Source organism: Erpetoichthys calabaricus, chromosome 1 (genome assembly GCF_900747795.2).
Source record: "Erpetoichthys calabaricus chromosome 1, fErpCal1.3, whole genome shotgun sequence".
Lineage (NCBI taxonomy): Eukaryota > Metazoa > Chordata > Cladistia > Polypteriformes > Polypteridae > Erpetoichthys > Erpetoichthys calabaricus.
This window is the reverse complement of record NC_041394.2, coordinates 67,261,644-67,279,192: the sequence shown is the minus strand read 5'-3', so window position 1 is coordinate 67,279,192 and position 17,549 is coordinate 67,261,644. Positions and strand designations below refer to the sequence as shown.

General features: G+C 39.5%; 1 protein-coding gene across 6 annotated transcripts in view; it reads right to left on the bottom strand.

The window, feature by feature from the left end:
• The window catches only part of LOC114669385 (T-cell surface glycoprotein CD1b-3-like), an 86,550-nt gene that overhangs the window by 43,411 nt on the left and 25,590 nt on the right, over positions 1 to 17,549 (bottom strand). For 3 of the 6 annotated variants that reach the window (XM_051933175.1, XM_051933187.1, XM_028825602.2), the window contains exon 3: positions 7,184 to 7,763. The exons of the other annotated variants lie outside the window; for them this stretch is intronic. In XM_051933175.1, the coding sequence (XP_051789135.1) occupies positions 7,723 to 7,763 (41 nt within the window). In that variant the 3' untranslated portion in view covers positions 7,184 to 7,722. Of the gene's footprint in view, positions 1 to 7,183; positions 7,764 to 17,549 lie in introns of those variants that run through there. 6 annotated transcript variants of the gene reach the window in all.

Sequence of the window (17,549 nt, the reverse complement as noted above, 5' to 3'; positions counted from 1 at the left end):
AAATAATGTATACTTTTAATAATTAGACATGTAGGCACAGTGGCAGAGTGGTAGCGAAGGGCTGGCGCCCCGTCCAGGGATTGTTCCTGCCTCATGCTATATGCTTGCTGGGACTGGAGCCACACTGGATGGACTGATGGATGGAATAATTAAACATGTACTAGGAAGATACTTCAATGTTCCTTAAAAGTTTTGAAGAATTTGAGTTCTAAGCTTATAGATGGCTTGACATTTACTATGGAGCTGATTGTGTGGCGATTGGTTACTTGGGGAAAGAAAAGGAAGGACTGAAATTGGGGGTTAGTACGTTTGAAAGAGACAGTATTGCTGCAATAAATTATTATTATTTCATCAGGGGTCACACAGCAATAATCTTGTGGGAGGAAGGAACAATCTCTAGACAGGGAGCCAGCTCATCACTACCACTGCACCACCTTGCCTCCATGTTTAATCCATCCATCCATTATCCACCCCTCTATATCCTAACACAGGGTCACGTGGGTCTGCTGGAGCCAATCTCAGCCAGCACAGGGCACAAGGCAGGAACAAATCCCGAGCAGGGCGCCATCCCACCGCAGTCTTGATGAAAATGCTGGCAGGAAGTTACTCCACACTATCCCAGTCTTAGAAATATGAAGAATCCACAAAAATATTTACAAGCAAGAAAAAGAAGTATATATACAAAAAATAAAAAATGCACCAAAACCCAAATAATATGAATATCTCCACCATTTAAGAACAATAACTAGGAGATATCTATAATACAAAGAAAATACATACAAAAATAGGCACAAGCTGTAATTATTTATTACACTGTAAAATGCTCTGCGATAAACTGCACCTCACACTCACGAATTGGCAAAAGACAAACCCTGCAGGCAGGAAGTGCCTTTTATATTTTGCTGAAGAATTTTAGTGCACGCTGTCTCTCCCATCCAATTGTGGATGATCTAAGCACGTCCACACAATGCCTCTGTTAATTTCATTACAGTCTCACGGGCTTTGGGCTTGACTACGCTGCCACCTTCAAACAATATTGTAAGCTTTCACCTTCTTTTTATTTTGGGACAATAACTAAGTGCTCCACAACCGTCTCGCACTCCAGCAGGAGGTGGCCACGAGCCGCCACCTTTGGCCCGGACACTGTGTTATATATTTGACACATCTGTGCTAGGCATGAAAAAGAAGTCATGTGAATTTCCCATTGGGATTAATAAAGTATCTATCTATCTATAAATAAATAATTCCCGGACCTGGCAGCCCTGACCCCCACACACTGTCTTTTCTAACTATGCAGTCCCCCACACACAAGAATGTTATACTCGTCCTTCCTTTACCACTTTTGGTCAATAGGTCTGAGTCTCCTGCTTCACATTTTCTTCCTCCAGGTCAGTAATAGCAAGCACAACTCTTCTTCCATCAGTAGAGTCTCACATCCTCTGCTGTTACATTGTTAGCTCTTCGATAATGGTCAAACACTATTCCTTAACTGAAAGTGAGAATATCAACACACTGATCAAATGGGCCACAACAAGTATAAATGTGTAGACATACATTGGCTATGATTTGCCAAATCTGAGACAAAAACAGCTTAACTAAAGAATCAAACAGGTGAAATAAGAGCGGCCACAATAATCTCAGGAACAACACGCAGTGAACATACACACTGCACGACTCAAACACAAGACTCTGAGGCTGTCCAATTGCAGTACTAGGCACCATCAGGCCAGGTGTTTGTCGAAAAAACTGTGGCCAGCAGATCATTGGAAAAGCAGATTTCTACATGTCCTTCTTTCTGCACCAGGGCCCTTTTATATTTCTTTGAAACAAAGACATTACACTGCTGGTGTCTTTTCTGTGAAGTTGAAGGAGCAAATGTAAAGTTTCCTTGGTGGCTTTTTCATATTTAGTGCCACAAGGTAGTCCTCCATAGTGGTGTTTGGAGATAAGGATGTCACTCATCACAATCTGTTCAGCATAATATCTTGTGATAGGCACACTCCTGATACTGATCAGCTTTTTAAATTACTGTGGCTACCTTTAAGAAGATAAATGGTATTCAACTTTTTCAACATCTTTGTTGGCATACTCTGTTTAACCTTAACTAGGAAACGTTCAATTGATAACTGGAAACTTGTGATTAATAAAAAGGAAAGATATGGCCCTCATTTTAATGCCAAGAATAAAGGGCTATGTGTGGGCCTTTGTGATTTGCACTCCCTATAAAGTTAAGCCCCATCTATTATTCTGAAATACATTAAGATAAAGTATGTTTAAAATCAATTAATTTATGTTAGGCATTGCAGGTATATGGTTCATGACAAGGGATAAAATGCAAAGGTCAAACAAAAGGCAGCAGTTTAAAGGAGAAATGAACAAAAACAGCAGTAAAAGTAAAAAAGTCTGTAGATACTGTGATGGATGGCCGGGGTCCATGTCTGGCGCCCCTTCACCACATATACCAGGGGGACAAGGGTGGGAAACCCAGTATCTCCAACTGGACACTAGATGGCCACCTGCCTGGGTTCCAGCAGTGCCTCGGACTCCCCCAAGTCTTCATGGGGGTTGGAGTTCTGTGCAGCCCTGTTGGGTTCTGCAGGCGCCGCCAGGGGGAACTGCAGCAGGAGCTGCTGGCCCTTTTGGGCATTGGTCTCGCCACACCCAGAAGTGCATCCAGATGTCGGCAATCAAGCACCTGGAGCACTTCCGGGTACCCAATAAAGGGAGCCAGCGACCACCACTCAGCGGCCAGAATCGAGAGGAAGAGGACTAGTTTGCCAGGGAGGAGTGGTGGAGGAAGAGAAAGAGCTTGGCTACTTTGTGTGCTTAGGGTACTGTGCTTGGGACTGTGTTGTGGCTGGAGGGATTACGGGGAAGACGTGTCCTCCAGATGAAGAAAAATAAATATTTGTTTAATTTTACCCGTGCCTCCCGTGTGAATCTGTGTCGGGTCGGGCTCAATACAGCGCCTTTTCTTACAATACCTAAAAAGCATATGAAACAACGGGGCTGGGTCTACGCTGGGGCAAGAGGGGGCAATGGCCCCTTAAACAAACGTCCTGCCCCCTTAAATCAAACTTTTAGAAGTTGAGAAAGAAAATAATAGATTACCCACAAACTGAATATGGACACTGCGGTGGGTTGGCACCCTGCCCAGGATTGGTTCCCTGCCTTGTGCCCTGTGTTGGCTGGGATTGGCTCCGGCAGACCCCCGTGACCCTGTGTTCGGATTCAGCGGGTTGGAAAATGGATGGATGGATGAATATGGACAAGATTTACTACAGTAGCTGAAAAATCCACTTGAAAAGGCACAAATGAGATGATAGGTTTCACCTCTTGTTCGCTCTTTCCCTCCATGCTCTGTTTGTGCGCAGGCTCACACAGCACTCGGCAGAGATCCCCCACTCACCCACCCCCAGCTAAACATCCAATCACTGTTAATATGCAAATGAGCCGGTGTCATTTTTCTCGGTAGGCAGGGCAGAGCAAAATGAGCTGCGCAACAGCAGGAGGCTTTGAGGAAGCCGCAAATCTTTGTCGTCAAAATCATAGCGACTCGTGAGATAATTAACAACAACTAAAAAAATACATCTATATTTGTACAGTCAATGGGGTACTATTCCATTGTTCTCCTCACAGTTTCAGTCTGGTAGAGAAGTGTTTCTTTCTCAATCCCACAAGCACCACTGTGAGCCTGTCTGCTGCATAGAGCCGACTGGAGGACCTGTGTCTGTCTGTCAGACCCGACACAACGCCCCGCCACAGCTTTCAACTCTGCACTCAACAGTTTTCTCGTTTCATATACTGATGTAATCACAGCGATTTTAATAAAGCTTATTCACTTTCCACCCCAGCTTCCAGCAGCTCACAAAGGGAAAGTTAATGCTGTGAGATGCATCCTTTTTTCCAAGCTTTTAAAAAGTGTGGTGCTGCTCCTGCCTATACCAATAGCAGTAGCAATGATGCTGCTGCTGGTACATCAGAGACAGCAGCTAGCATGTCTACTCCTGTGGCATCAACAGGCACTGCTTCTCCTGTACCTCTGCCAACAATTCCTGCCCCAAAGCAAACCACTCAGCTACCCAGTGACTTAAATGGCAATACACCATCCCAGCCAATACTGGGTAGTTACCCCAAACGTGTATTTGGTGGTACAACATTAAGATCATTCAATCCTGCCTGGCACCGCACGCGACCATGACTGGAATTCTCTGTTGTGCAGGACGCATGCCCCTGTCAGAAATATGACAGCACTGTTAATGAGAGGGATGTAGTTTTTACCTTAACTGGTTTTAACAACTGGAAAGCAGCACTTGATCGAGACAAGTGGCTACAGAGGCATGTGTCCAGCCACAACCATCTGGACTGAGCATAAAAGCAGAGAGGCCACAGGGGGGACTGTGGATTTAACGTTGGTTGGTAAAATATAACTTGAAAAAAAACATTACCATGTCAAGAGTATTGGTAGTGCTATAAGGTTTCTCTGTGTAAATGAGTTGGGGCTCCATGGGACTGCAGAAACCTTGAGACATGATGCAGCGGGTAATGATGATGACATTGCTTCAGGTATTTTTCCAAAACTGATGGAATATACCTTAGAGAAGGATGAGAAGCTAGCAAGCATTGCTAAGGGTATCCCAAAAAATGCAAAATACACATCTAAGGATATCCAAAATGAAATTATCCAAACATTGGCTGACATGGTGCTTGGAGAGGTCAGGAAAAAATATGAAAGTGCTGATTCTGCAGGGTTTTGCCTCAAAAGTGATGGGACCAGGGATAGGTGCAATGTGGAAAATTTGTCTGTGATAATACGGTTTGTCAGAAATTCCATGCCGGAGGAGCATCTTATTGGGTTGCTTGACTTGCAACAACTTGATGCAGAGTACATAACCTCTGAGATACTGTTACACCTTTCTGATGCTGGCTACAGTGCTGACAGTATACTTAGCCAGTGTTATGATGGGGCTTCTGTGATGAGTGGGGTTAGAGGTGGTGTACAAGCTCTGGTCCAAAACAGGCTTGACAGGAATGTCCCACACATCCACTGCTACAACCACCAACTGCACTTAGTGGCTGTGCATGGCATGCAGAGTGAGCCGTGTGCAAAAAGAGTTTTTAGCCTATCTAGTTCACTCTACAACTTTTTTCACCACCACTATGTGCTCAATAAACATGATGTACCTTGTCTAAAAAGGATGCTTGAGATCAGATGGACAAGTCACTATGAGGTGACAAGGTGCACTGTGGACAATCAAGAACAAATCCTTAGTATCCTATCTGAGATGACAGAGGATGATGATGCTGCAGTTGCCCTGTGCACCGAGGCATCAGGCCTGCTATGCCAAATTAAGAGGCATCACTTCTTTGAGATTGGAGAGTTCCTAGTGCGGGTGCTTGGTGTCTTGAAACCAGCAAATGCTATTCTACAGTCTCAGTCAGTTGATCTGTGCAGTGCTTCTGAGGTTGTTAGTGCAGTACTGGACTTCTAATAAAACATTTGTGAGGATAACTGTTGGGGAGTGTCATCTCCTGCTGAGGATGAGACACATCCAACAAAGAGAAGGAGAACAATGAGCAAACACATGGGTCAAAGTGTTGTGCTCCCAACTTTGGGCCATACAGACTCTGGTGACCCTACCATTTCCCCCCATCAGTCTCTGAAAAGATCCCTTCTCAGCATCCTTGACAGGGCCATTTCAGAAATGGAAACTATATTTTCACATAAGAATATTGACCTGATGAGACCCATATCTAGTCTTGCACCCAAATCTAGCGCATTTCTAGATCCCACCCTGTTGCACCCTCTGGCTGTGATGGCTGGCACTGCAGCAGATGTTGTAAGTCTGAAAAATGAAGTTTTTGTGGTAAAACAGATGCTGCTCAAAAAATGTTCAAAGGAAACAGACCTGTCCACTGTGTGTAAACTCCTACAGGAGTACAAGGAAGCCTTTCCTGAATTGCATAAATTGTATGTCACAGCCCTGGTAATTGGTGTGTCTTCAGCATCGTGTGAAAGTTCCTTCTCGACTTTGTCACGGGTCCTAACCCTCTGTCGTTGCACCATGTTACATAAAAGAAAGAGGAATTTGGTGATCTTGGCCCATGAGAAGTCCATGAGAAATAACTTGGATATGGATGAATTTGTAAGAGTGTTTGCAAAGAGAAACAGGAGACTGTTGTTGTATAGTGGATTGAGGAGAAAGGAGAGTGGAGCTGTTCAGTTGCAAACAGAGAGTTCAGTTGCTTCAAAACAAACAAGTTTAAAACAAGACAAAAAGACAAAAAAAAGAAGAAAAAGTTCAAATGTTCTGTTCTAAATCTGTTGTGTTCTACAAATTAGTTTGAGAATTGTAGGAAAAGACACGGGGAATTGTTCTTTTTTAATTACTATGCCAACCCTTTTTAGTTTTATAAATATTGGCTATATTGAGAGGTCTTATTTTATTCTTACTTTATTTTGCAAATTTATTTGAGAATTAGACCATCAAATTAAGATAAATTTTATGTTGTTTGTTGTAAAGATCTGGATGGATATTTTATTTTATTCTTTATTTTATGTTATTTTTTTTATTCTATTTTTCAGTGTTATTTTTCAAGACTTGGTGAATTGATTTTTTTTTTTATATAACTTGGCCTACCCTTTTTAGTTTTGTTAATATTGGCAATAGTGAGAAGTGTTATTGTTGGGTTCGAATATATTTGATATAGGCCATCCAATTAAGGTAAATGTCACGTTTTTACTTGTTATAATTTGATGAGGAATATTTTATTTATTTTTTGTTGGTTTATTTTTCAGTTTTCCTCCTGAGGGATTGCCACCGTATCGTGGTCAGGGGGTTTGCGTGCCTCAGTGACCCTAAGAGCTACACCAGCAGAAGCTTAGCCTTCAGGTGGGACACCCAAGTTGGACAGGTCTTAGGGTAGAGGCCTGACAAAGTGCAATCCAATTACATGACAAAAACAGTTATCCAGAGCACCCCCACCACCACCACCACCTCACCCCTTTCCCGCCTCCGTCGCCACCATGTGCCCCCTTCACATTTCTGTCTGCCCCTTCATATATGTCTGTCTAGAACCTGCCCAGTGAAACAATTAAAAGTAAAAGAAGAAAGTACTTGGAAGTTCACCAAATTGTTATAATAATTTCCCAAACAGGAAAGGCAACATCACAGAAACACTCTTCCACACTTCATGAGTGCAAACAAATTTATCAAATGATTTAAGTAGATTGATATTTCAAGAAATCGAGTCAGTAGACAGTTTCCCTTTGCTCTCTCTATACTCTACAAGTTGTTTCTAAAGTGTTCTTTACTTTTAAGCTCCTTTTACTAACATTTTGATTTTTAACATAATCATTGTTAATATTTACTGAGATGCACTTACAATTAGATTAGACTGTAACTGAGCTAACCAAATTATAAAAATCTCTTCAAAAGAAGGTGTCCATGATTAGCCCAAAAAACCTTTAAAAATGTTCACTTCTAAAGTGACTTTGCAATTTGCAGTAAGTGTGTGATTGGTGACCTATTGCCTTACAATGAAATATGAACACTGTACTTAGAATGAAGGAAAAATATTTATGAAGACTCCTCTTACAGAAGATCAGATGGACAGACATCTTTGCTAATAAGACCACCCAACAGCTCCCATAATTTGTTTCCCACTGATTGTTTTCTGGCCTTGAACCTCGTTGATCCATTGTGTAGTTCAAAGGTTTGATTAAAATAGGACTGATCTCTTGACTTTGCTTGATTTTTTTCCTGCCAAAAAAAAAAATGAAAAATTATACCCTGAAATAAATGAATAAAAGAAAAGGTGGCATATTAACAACAGACAAAAAGATTTCTTGAAAGTAAACATAAAATTCTCTGTAAAATATTGCTCAGACTACCTGGCTTACAACAATTCTGTTATCTAAACCTGAACAGGGTCACGGGGGCTGGAGCCCATCCCGGAAGGTGTAGGGCACAAGGCAGGAATAATGCCTGGGCAGGGTGCCAGTCTGTTGCAGGTTAACAGTAATACTCTGTTTGTATTTTATTATGTGAATAAATTACTAGTGGTATATTTGATCAATTTCTTTGGAGGGCTCTACTTCCATAAATAGTGTAAGGACAGACAATGGCTTCATTCTATATCAGCCTGCTGTGAGTACCACAGTGGGTGGACTGGTGTCCCGAATTGGGTGGAGGATGATTCCTTGCCTGGCCAGGATGCCATAATAAAGGAAAATGAGTGGAGAGGCTTTCCAGTCGCTAGGGTACAGGAACTGTTACCCAGCCAGGAGACCAATACAGTGGAAGGACCAGAGGAGACCACAACATAACAGTACTTTCTCCCACAATATGTTAGATGGCAGCATCCCTGGATTAGTATTCCCACACGGACACCCGCAGGGAATGCTGGGACCTGTCTTCCAAGGTACAGCTCTGTTCAGTTCCATGGGGGCCTCCAGGATTCACAATCCCTACTTTCAGGGACTTCCATTTAATCCAGAAGTGCATCCAGTGGGCTATGCCCTAACAATGGAAGTGCTCCTGGGTCACAGATAACAGAAGCTGCTCGACTTCATCCAGGCAAGTTGGAGTCAGGAGTGGAGGATGAACAACGCTCGCCTGGGAGGAGTGGAGGAGAAGAAGAGAAAGAGGAAGACTTTGTTGCATTGAACACAAAGCCCATAACAATAGGTACTTGTGTTGGCGAGGTTGTGTCTGGGGTTTAGGGTGTTGCAATGCCCCTACTGGTCACCATGCCTTTTATTAAATACCAGCTGAAATACCTGGTATTCCCTGGGTATATTTATATAACGGGTTCAGGTAAGAAAGCAAACATTTATGTGTTTTTGAAATGTGAAGCCTTTTCTCATTGCTGGCTGAAATGCAAGTGTCCTGTCCATCATCTGTAATACATCTCTGATAATTATCAATTTCTCTGCTCTCATGTAACCATTCTTAAAATTATTAACTAATCATCACCATTTCTGTCATTATCATGTTGAGATAAATTTTGTTCTGGTACAAGTTCTTTCTATTTTTATATCCTTGTATCATGCTTCTTCATTGCAAGGCTCTATAAATAGTATATAGTATTAAATAGAATATTTTCTCCTAATGTTGAGATTTCACACTAATTTCTCCATAAAGAAAATATTATTTTGTTTTTTTGTTGGGTGCACATATAAACCAGTTTGCTACTAAGGAACAGCTGAGTTTCAAATCAGCACCACTTATTCTGACATGTTGACGCTGAGACTTGTTAATTGTTATGGCAAAGCACAGGAAATACTTTATAACATACAAAAGTAACAATTGCAAGACTTAACACACTTTTTCTGCTAAAATATTCAATCAGCATACCATCAAGATACCTGGATTTTCAATTAAAGGAGATATTTATGTGTATACCTGTGTGTAAGTGAAGAGTCTATTTTATTAAACAAGATGTAAAGAGATAAAAACAATCACAAGATGTGCTGTGATGTGGATTGAAGTCTTGGAGTAAATATCAAATAGGTAATAGATAGCAAAGTTCTGTTAAGATCAGTCACAGACCCTGCCATCTTACAAGTCGTTCTTTCCTTTTCACCATTCACAGCAATGTCTACACCTCTAGTGGCGCACCACTAAAAGTGAAAGTTACTGTGGATATCACCGTGATTGGCCAGAAAACTCACTGGGATAAAATACCACATCAAATAGAAGGGACAGATGTTGTGTACTGAACAATATGGATTTGAGTACTATGAAAAATGTTAAAATAAGATTGTGGGTTTTAGGTGACATCCCCCTCCTTCTACAATCCTGGTTATGAATAGTGCCACCATCAATAGGCTGGAATCATTTCAGTAACTGGGCATTACTATTACAGTCTGAACTGGGATGAAATCATAACTAATAAGTAATTCCTAATATCATATGATTTTACTCTATCACCATGAAAAGTTGTTTTATGAAAGCCGCACTGATCTGTGTAACCGTTTCCTTCAGTTATTATCAGGGAAACATCACAGGTCTTTCAAATCAAGAATCGCTCAATATGTTAATGGTGTCTTTTCTATGACAGTCAATCTGTTCAGTCATAACGTCTGATTCACCTTCACCCCTCCTGGTTATCCAGCTACTTCTGCCTGACCTAGACTATGACTACCTTTCAAGATGTATAGACTCCAGGCAATTCTGTATGTCTTTATATTGTTTTAATTGTGTGAAGTGTATCACATTTTCATTAGCTATTGTGACATGCAACTTTGTATTTTTTTAGTCAACTGATTATTTATATTGCTAAATGTATTGATGTAACACCAAGGAAAAACTAGAAAATATTTTTTTTCCTGGAAGTAAAGAAAAATTCACATGGTTTATGCATTCATCTATTTATAGTTTAAATGCTGAGCAAGAGATATCCAAAGAGAGCAATGAGAGGATGAGGGTCTACTGAGGCATCAAAGGCATCAAACAGAAAGTTGGGGCAAAGCCAAACCCTGCACTGAGGTAAGCGGAGTACAGTGCACAGTTTTATATTGGATTAAATCACACCCAGTCGGAGGAAATGTGTGTTATATAGAAAGTGAGTGTCCACCTCAGCTCTCTCTGAATGTACATAAAGTGTTCTTCTCGTCCAGCACTCTATAAAAAATTCTAAAGGCAAAGTGCCATGCAAACATTGATATACACTCACTGATCAAATTATTAGGAATATCTGTACACTCAGTTTATTCATGCAATTGTCTATTTATCCAATCATATGGAACCAACACAATACATAAGATCATGCAGTTAATATATACAGTTAATTTTTACATTATACACCAGAAGAGGGATGAATGTGATCTTGTTAATTTCAAGTATGGCATGATTGTTTGTTCCAGATGTAATGTAACTGCTGATCTGCTGGGATTTTCAGACACAGCAGTCTCTAGAGTTTACACAGAATGGTGTGAACAATATTAAAACTTCCTATGAATGGCAGTTCTGTAGACGGGAATGCCTTGTTAATGAGAGAGGTCATAAGAGAATAGCCAGACTAGTCTGAGCTGACAGAAAGGCTATGGTAACTCAGATAACCACTCTGTTCAACTGTGGTGAGCAGAAAAGCATCTCAGAAATAATAACACAAAAGCTAAAACAGAAGAAGACCACTCCGGTCAGCCAAGAAGAGAAGACTGAGCCTGCAGTGGGGGCACTCTTACCAAACCTGGAAAGGTGAAGACTGGTGGTAGGGTCAAAATTTGACGCCATAAATCTTGAACCCATGACCCCAATCTGCCTTGAGTGAACTGTCCTGGATGGTAGTGGTGGTGTAATGGTGTGGGGAATGCTTTCTTAGCACACTTTGTGCCCATTAATATCAGTCATTCATCACTTGAATGCCACTGCCCATTTCAGTGTTGTTGCTGACCATTTGCAGCCTTGCAAATGCAAGAAAATGTGACCACATTCCTCATCTCAAAATTGTAAACTAATGCATAATATTTCCAAAAGTTGTAAACACTTTAGCACCTTGAAAGTGCTTCCAGATTCCACCTTTGTGATATTGTTTCTATTGTCCTTTCCTACATTTAATTTCTGTAATCTTGCCCACCTGTGTTTACCATTCACAGTGGCCCAAGAACTGGAAACTCATTGTTCCAAGGAAGCATCGCTTTATTGTTACTGCAACGCTTGTGTGTTAGCATCCACTTTACAAACATATTCTTCAAAATATTGGTTGGACTTCTTTGTTAAACTGAACAAAAGGTTTTCATAGGTAAGATAATATAGGAGTGAATATAACTTTATTTCTTCATGATGCCCAAAATACTTTATATTTTCCTAAACCTTGTTTTTATTCAAATATGTTAATTATTTCTTTTTTCTTAACCAACAGATAACACTGAGGTTAAGTAAAAAAAGAAGATGTTTGTTACACCAGTAAATGTGAAAAAGACTTTTTAATGTACTAATCATATATTTAGAAAAAATGCTGAAGATTAAATGATTGTAGCCAATGGTGGTTAATTAGAAATGTTGATATTTTTCTCAGGAAAGGAAAATGGACACTGGTTGATGTTTCTAGAAGAAAACAGGATCAAGAAATCTAAAGAAAAAATATTTTTTGTTAACAATTTCCTTCTAGTTAAGAAACTCATTTGAAAACCTGCAGTTAACAGCGCACTCTAGAACCAGAAATCTACTATCAAATTTGAAAAATTTTAGTTCTAAATGGAAAGACTCTGTAATTTAGGTTCATAAAAGAACCTGCTGAGCATGATCTGAGCTAATTACCACCCATAACATGACACAGAAGAATTTATGTGTCAACACCTTAGTATGCGAACAACACCCACCATTCTTTTTTTTGGTAATATCTGAAATACATCTAAAATGAGGTGGAAGCATTCCAAATAATGTGAAGAATAGCTGACGCTCATTAAAAAGATATGTTTTAATTGTTTGTGATATGTTTTCCTGTTACTGCTTCTATAAAACTGCACTGGATTAAGCAGGTTTAATAATAAAAAGATCAGGAGGTTGCTATTTAAAATTGTTAAGATTTGAGGAATACTCAATGGAGAGCTTCCTTTATAGCAGTGGCTCTCAATCTGTGGTATGCATACTGAGGAGTTACGGGGTGGTACCTGAAGAAGCAAAATATTAAAGTAGGGAGCTGCAAGCACAAGGGGGGAGCAGAGAGAGACAAACAGAACCAGTACCAGTCACACATAAAGAAGGAAAAAATCTTGCTGCTTTTTCAAGACAAAAAAAGCTTTTATTATTGACATTTTATCAATTTATAAATTGGTTCAGAAATAAAGAAATACTAGATTCTTATAAGCTCCTGACCAATCAACTGTCACTTAAGCAGTAGTTTTAACTTGCAGCATCTGAGCATTTGGATGAGAGATCTGAAGTGACGGCCAGCTTAATCGCCTTGTAATATAGCACCATATATAGCGCTGAGAAATGAAAGGAGCTTTGCATTCATCCTCTGATTGTAATGAATGTGGCTACAGTTGTGCATCCAACACCCCTTCCATTTTATAACCAACTAATCCAGTTCTATCTGACATGTACTGTGCTACATAACCATAACGTGTAGTTATCAGGGCTGATAAAACATAGTACAGTGGAACCTCGGGTCACGACCGTAATTTGTTCCAAAACTCTGGTCGCAACCCGATTTGGTCGTGACCCGAAGTAATTTCCTCCATAGGATTGTATGTAAATACAATTAATCCATTCCAGACCGTACGATCTGTATATAAATATATTTTTTTAAAGATTTTTAAGCACAAAAATAGTTAGTTATACTATAGAATGCACAACATAATTGTAAACTAAATGTAACAACATTGAATAACACTGAGAAAACCTTGAACAGAGAAAAGTAACATTGCAAGAATTCACGCTACAGCCTTAAGAACCGCTCGCTGTAAACACTTTTTTTAATGAGTTTTTAGCACAGGGAAAAAAATGAACATTTGAAAATTCCATAATTTAATAAAAAACCAAGAAAAGTAACATTGCAACAATGCACGCCATGAACTGATCGCTGTAAATAGAAGTGAAGTGGAAGTTAAAATCCAATAGAAAAAAGTCTTCACTAAATACAATGAGGAGAAAACAATGCTGGAATCAGTCTCTCTAAAAACAAGCCCGGTGCATTCTTTAACTGCCTTCTCGGCCTTATGTGGCCAGCCCTCTCTCTCTCTCTCTCTCTCTCTCTCTCTCTCTCGCTCACTAACTCTCTCTCTCGCTCTCTCTCGCTCGCTCTCTCTCTCTGTCTCTCTCTCTCGCTCTCTCTTTCTCTCTCTCGCTCGCTTTCTCTCTCTCTGTCTCTCTCACTCGCTCTCTCTCTCTCTCTTTCTCTCTCTCTCACTCTCTCTCTCTCAATCTCTCTCGCTCTCTCTCTCGTGCTTGTTCTCTCTCTCGCTCTCTCTGTCTCTCTCGCTCACTCTCTCTCTCTCTCTTTCTCTCTCTCTCACGCTCTCTCTCTCTCTCGCTCACTCTCTCTCTCTCTCTTTCTCCCTCTCTCGCACTCTCTCACTTTCGCTGCACAGGGAATGCACAGGGAGGGACTGAACACATGTGGAAATCATCGGCGCGTACGAACTGGAAGGGAAACTGGCTTGTTTGTCACCCAAGTGTGTGGTCGTGAACAGATGCAAAAGTTTGTCGAACTTTTTGGTCGTAAGCGAATTTGTACGTGGTCTGAGACGCTCGTGATCCGAGGATCCACTTGTACTTAACTGCTGAAATCAAATCAGAGAACAGTGCATTTATATCATTTTGTGGTGTTTTTGCAATCAGACTAATATTCAGTGCTATAATAACTAACAAAGAAAAAATATTTGAATGGAATAGGAGAAAGTGGAACACAGCTTTTAGTTATGAATAATTATTGTTGTCCAATGAAGTAGCATATTTTGGATAAATGCACAGGCATAAGTTATAAGAAATTCTGATCAGTTATGTTTGGCAACTTGAAAACAACAATTAGAAGTTTTTTTAGAGGAATACTGAAATAATACTAAACTTAAAGTGACAAGTTTGACTTAATGATAATAATTCATTTTCTTCAACAATGTTGCCATAAAGTTAAAACAAATCTAAGTTAAGTAGGGTGAGATTTGTGAAAATGCAAGTATCAGCAGTTTGTGACATTTGAAATCTGAGTTAATTTAACTATTCCATCCAGTATCACACTTATGAACCAGTTAAAGTCACTAAATCTGTAAAAGCGATTTTCTGACAAATGTGATTTGAAAAGTGTGCTGTTTTAAACGTAGCCTTGAAAAGTTTGTGTAAATAAATATCCAGAATTATCCTGGTATTCACCAATTTACTTGGTAATGACTTATTAATGTTTATGTTCTTGGTCTTGGCATTAAGCAGTGCTTATTTTTCAGTTAAGAAACAGAGTTTGCAAGTGAATACATTGAGTATAAGAACAAGGTAAGATACATCTGGTAGTCCAGGGTTATCATATTATTATTTATAAATCATACACTGAAATGAAATTTAAGCTCTGAACTATACATATTTTTTAAATAAATATATGGAAATTGTAGGCTTTATCTTTTTTATTCCATATCAAATCACACTGTTGTTTATACATTAAAAACATTATTCATTAAAAAAAACTTAGCTGCACAAAAAATTGAAAGACACACATGAAAAAGCTATGCGTAATATCATATCAAATTCTCCAAATGCAAAATTTTTTTTGGCTGATAATGAAATACCATCTTTGGGTTTACTTAACAAGAGTTCAATACTTAAACATTTTAAAACTAAAAAAAAATGGTAGCACTTTGAAAAGTTTTCAATTCTTGGGGGTGGAAACTCCCAGAATAAAGATTCCGAATCACTGCTTTAAAGCCCCTGTGCATTACACAAATGAACTGTGAGGAAAGTAACATTTAACATTTACTGATTTTTATCACTATTCCAGTGCTGAGGCATTTTACTTTTGCAAAATCACATGCCTTGTAATAAAATCATACCCATCAGTCCAAAAAAACTCTTTTATACGATCAGAAACAGCCAGCAACTCTTTCACAATAGCATTAGGCACAAGCAAATATCACTCTCCTATGATGGTGTAGTATACCGCACGTAGAATCAAAAATTAGTATGTCACTCTGATTTATGGTTTTAAATTATTAAGCAGATGTATGTTTAATTCTGTCAATATTACTGTATATCTGTACATATTGAGAAAAGCAAAATAAATCTACACATTGTCACGTCCAGGCTCCTGAGTTGCACAAAAGACAGGCAAGAGAGGACTGAGCAAAGAGAACATTTATTTCAGCACTGGCAGGAACAGTACTCAGCCTTTATTCAGTAATGGTGCGTTAATTCAAATTCACAGCAAAGAGGACAAATTCCTAATTGTCTCCATTATAGAAACTCCAATTCTTGAGTTTAATAGAACCTGTAGATGTCTTCTTTGTGAGGGCTCGAGAGAGACACAGCAGAGTCTGGGACTGGGTCAGAGACAGAGAGAACTGGACAACAGGAGAGTGACACTGGCTTTAAGGACTCACAGTAACGTATGATAAGTCCTTTACGTGGTAGAGCTGCTGCTGAACTGACAACTGCCAACAACTTGACTTTTCTTTAACATTGGAATGCTGTTTAAAAGACAGTTTCTCCATAACTGAAGTGGCTGAACCTGAGCTAGGGAACGGGATGCATTTCGAACAGTCATAATATTTATAAATCTATATTTTATACGAGAGAGAGAGTTAATTTCTGGCTGCAGACAGATAAAGTAGAAGAGTTGCATCTGGAATTGTATCGCGTATTAAGGAAATGTAAATAATATTTGAAAAAGATGACAGAAAGGGTGCAGCTACCACACCCTGTTGCTACTGCCACATGTCACAATGCTTTAACAATTCGAGTGCTGTTTTGTTGGACGCCACCCAGCCATGCAGCCTTCGGACCCCTTTTTTCCTAACCAGGCCATGTGGGCACAGCTGGGGAAACAAAACATCAGCATCAGACGAGAATGTTGCCCTTGTCACTGAGACTTTCTTCAAAGCTGTTCACATAGTGCCTGCACAGCGATTTGTTTCAAGAATTCAAATTAGTTAAAGTATTAGTTAAAGGCTAGCATTATGATGCCAGTTAAAATAACATATTTTTCAGGCACTAATTCCCATTGATATGGGTAAAGACTGGAGCACCAGTGAAAGCCACATAAACACAAAGAGAAAGTGCAAACTTTATGCAGACAGGGGCATTAAGATATTAAAGCAGACGTTTACATTAAAAAATAAAAGTTTCTCTGAAGTTCATAAACACTAAATACATTTCACAAGTAACGGAGGAAATGAATGCACGATAGCGTGCAGTGAATACACTTGAGCATTCATAGTTTTCAAACTCTCTGTAGGTTTACCATTCGTTTGCTCAGAGGTTGATGCGCTTGCTGCTTCGTGAGCAGCTTTTCTTTTCTCCACCCTAGCGGCCCTCTTCTTCTCTTCTTCCGTTGCCATCTTTTCAGATTAAGTCAGATTTAGTCAGTTTTTGCGTTGCAATTACTTAATACATTTTTTTTTTTATTTTTCACTTAAGCTGGCACTTAAATGTTCAATCTGCCTCAAGAATGATTTAAAATGTGAAGAGGTAGGGGAAGTGACAGTGAAGGTGTTAGCGATGAGAACGGCGCCCATACGCACGCGCCGCACAGCCACCCACTGCTGAGAGGTGAATGTACAATAAAATAAAATAAAAACAAAATGAGTAATAAAATTCATCACCCCAAAAGCGGACAGTAGACATCACATAGTATATGTGTACCAAATTACAGGTCAATCGGTCAAACGGTTTGCAAGCTGCAGGTGATTTAAAATCCTGGACAGACAAACGGACAGCCATGGTAGCATATTATTTAAGAAAATAATCTTTTCCAAAAATTTCAACCATCAGTTCTCTTATAATTGGTATGACCGTTCATATTTTGTCTAGTTTAATTGTACACAAAAGCCTATCAGAATATCTCCAGTATGCTCAGCTGAACAACAGATTAAGGGTTTACAGTTAATTGCTAAAGCA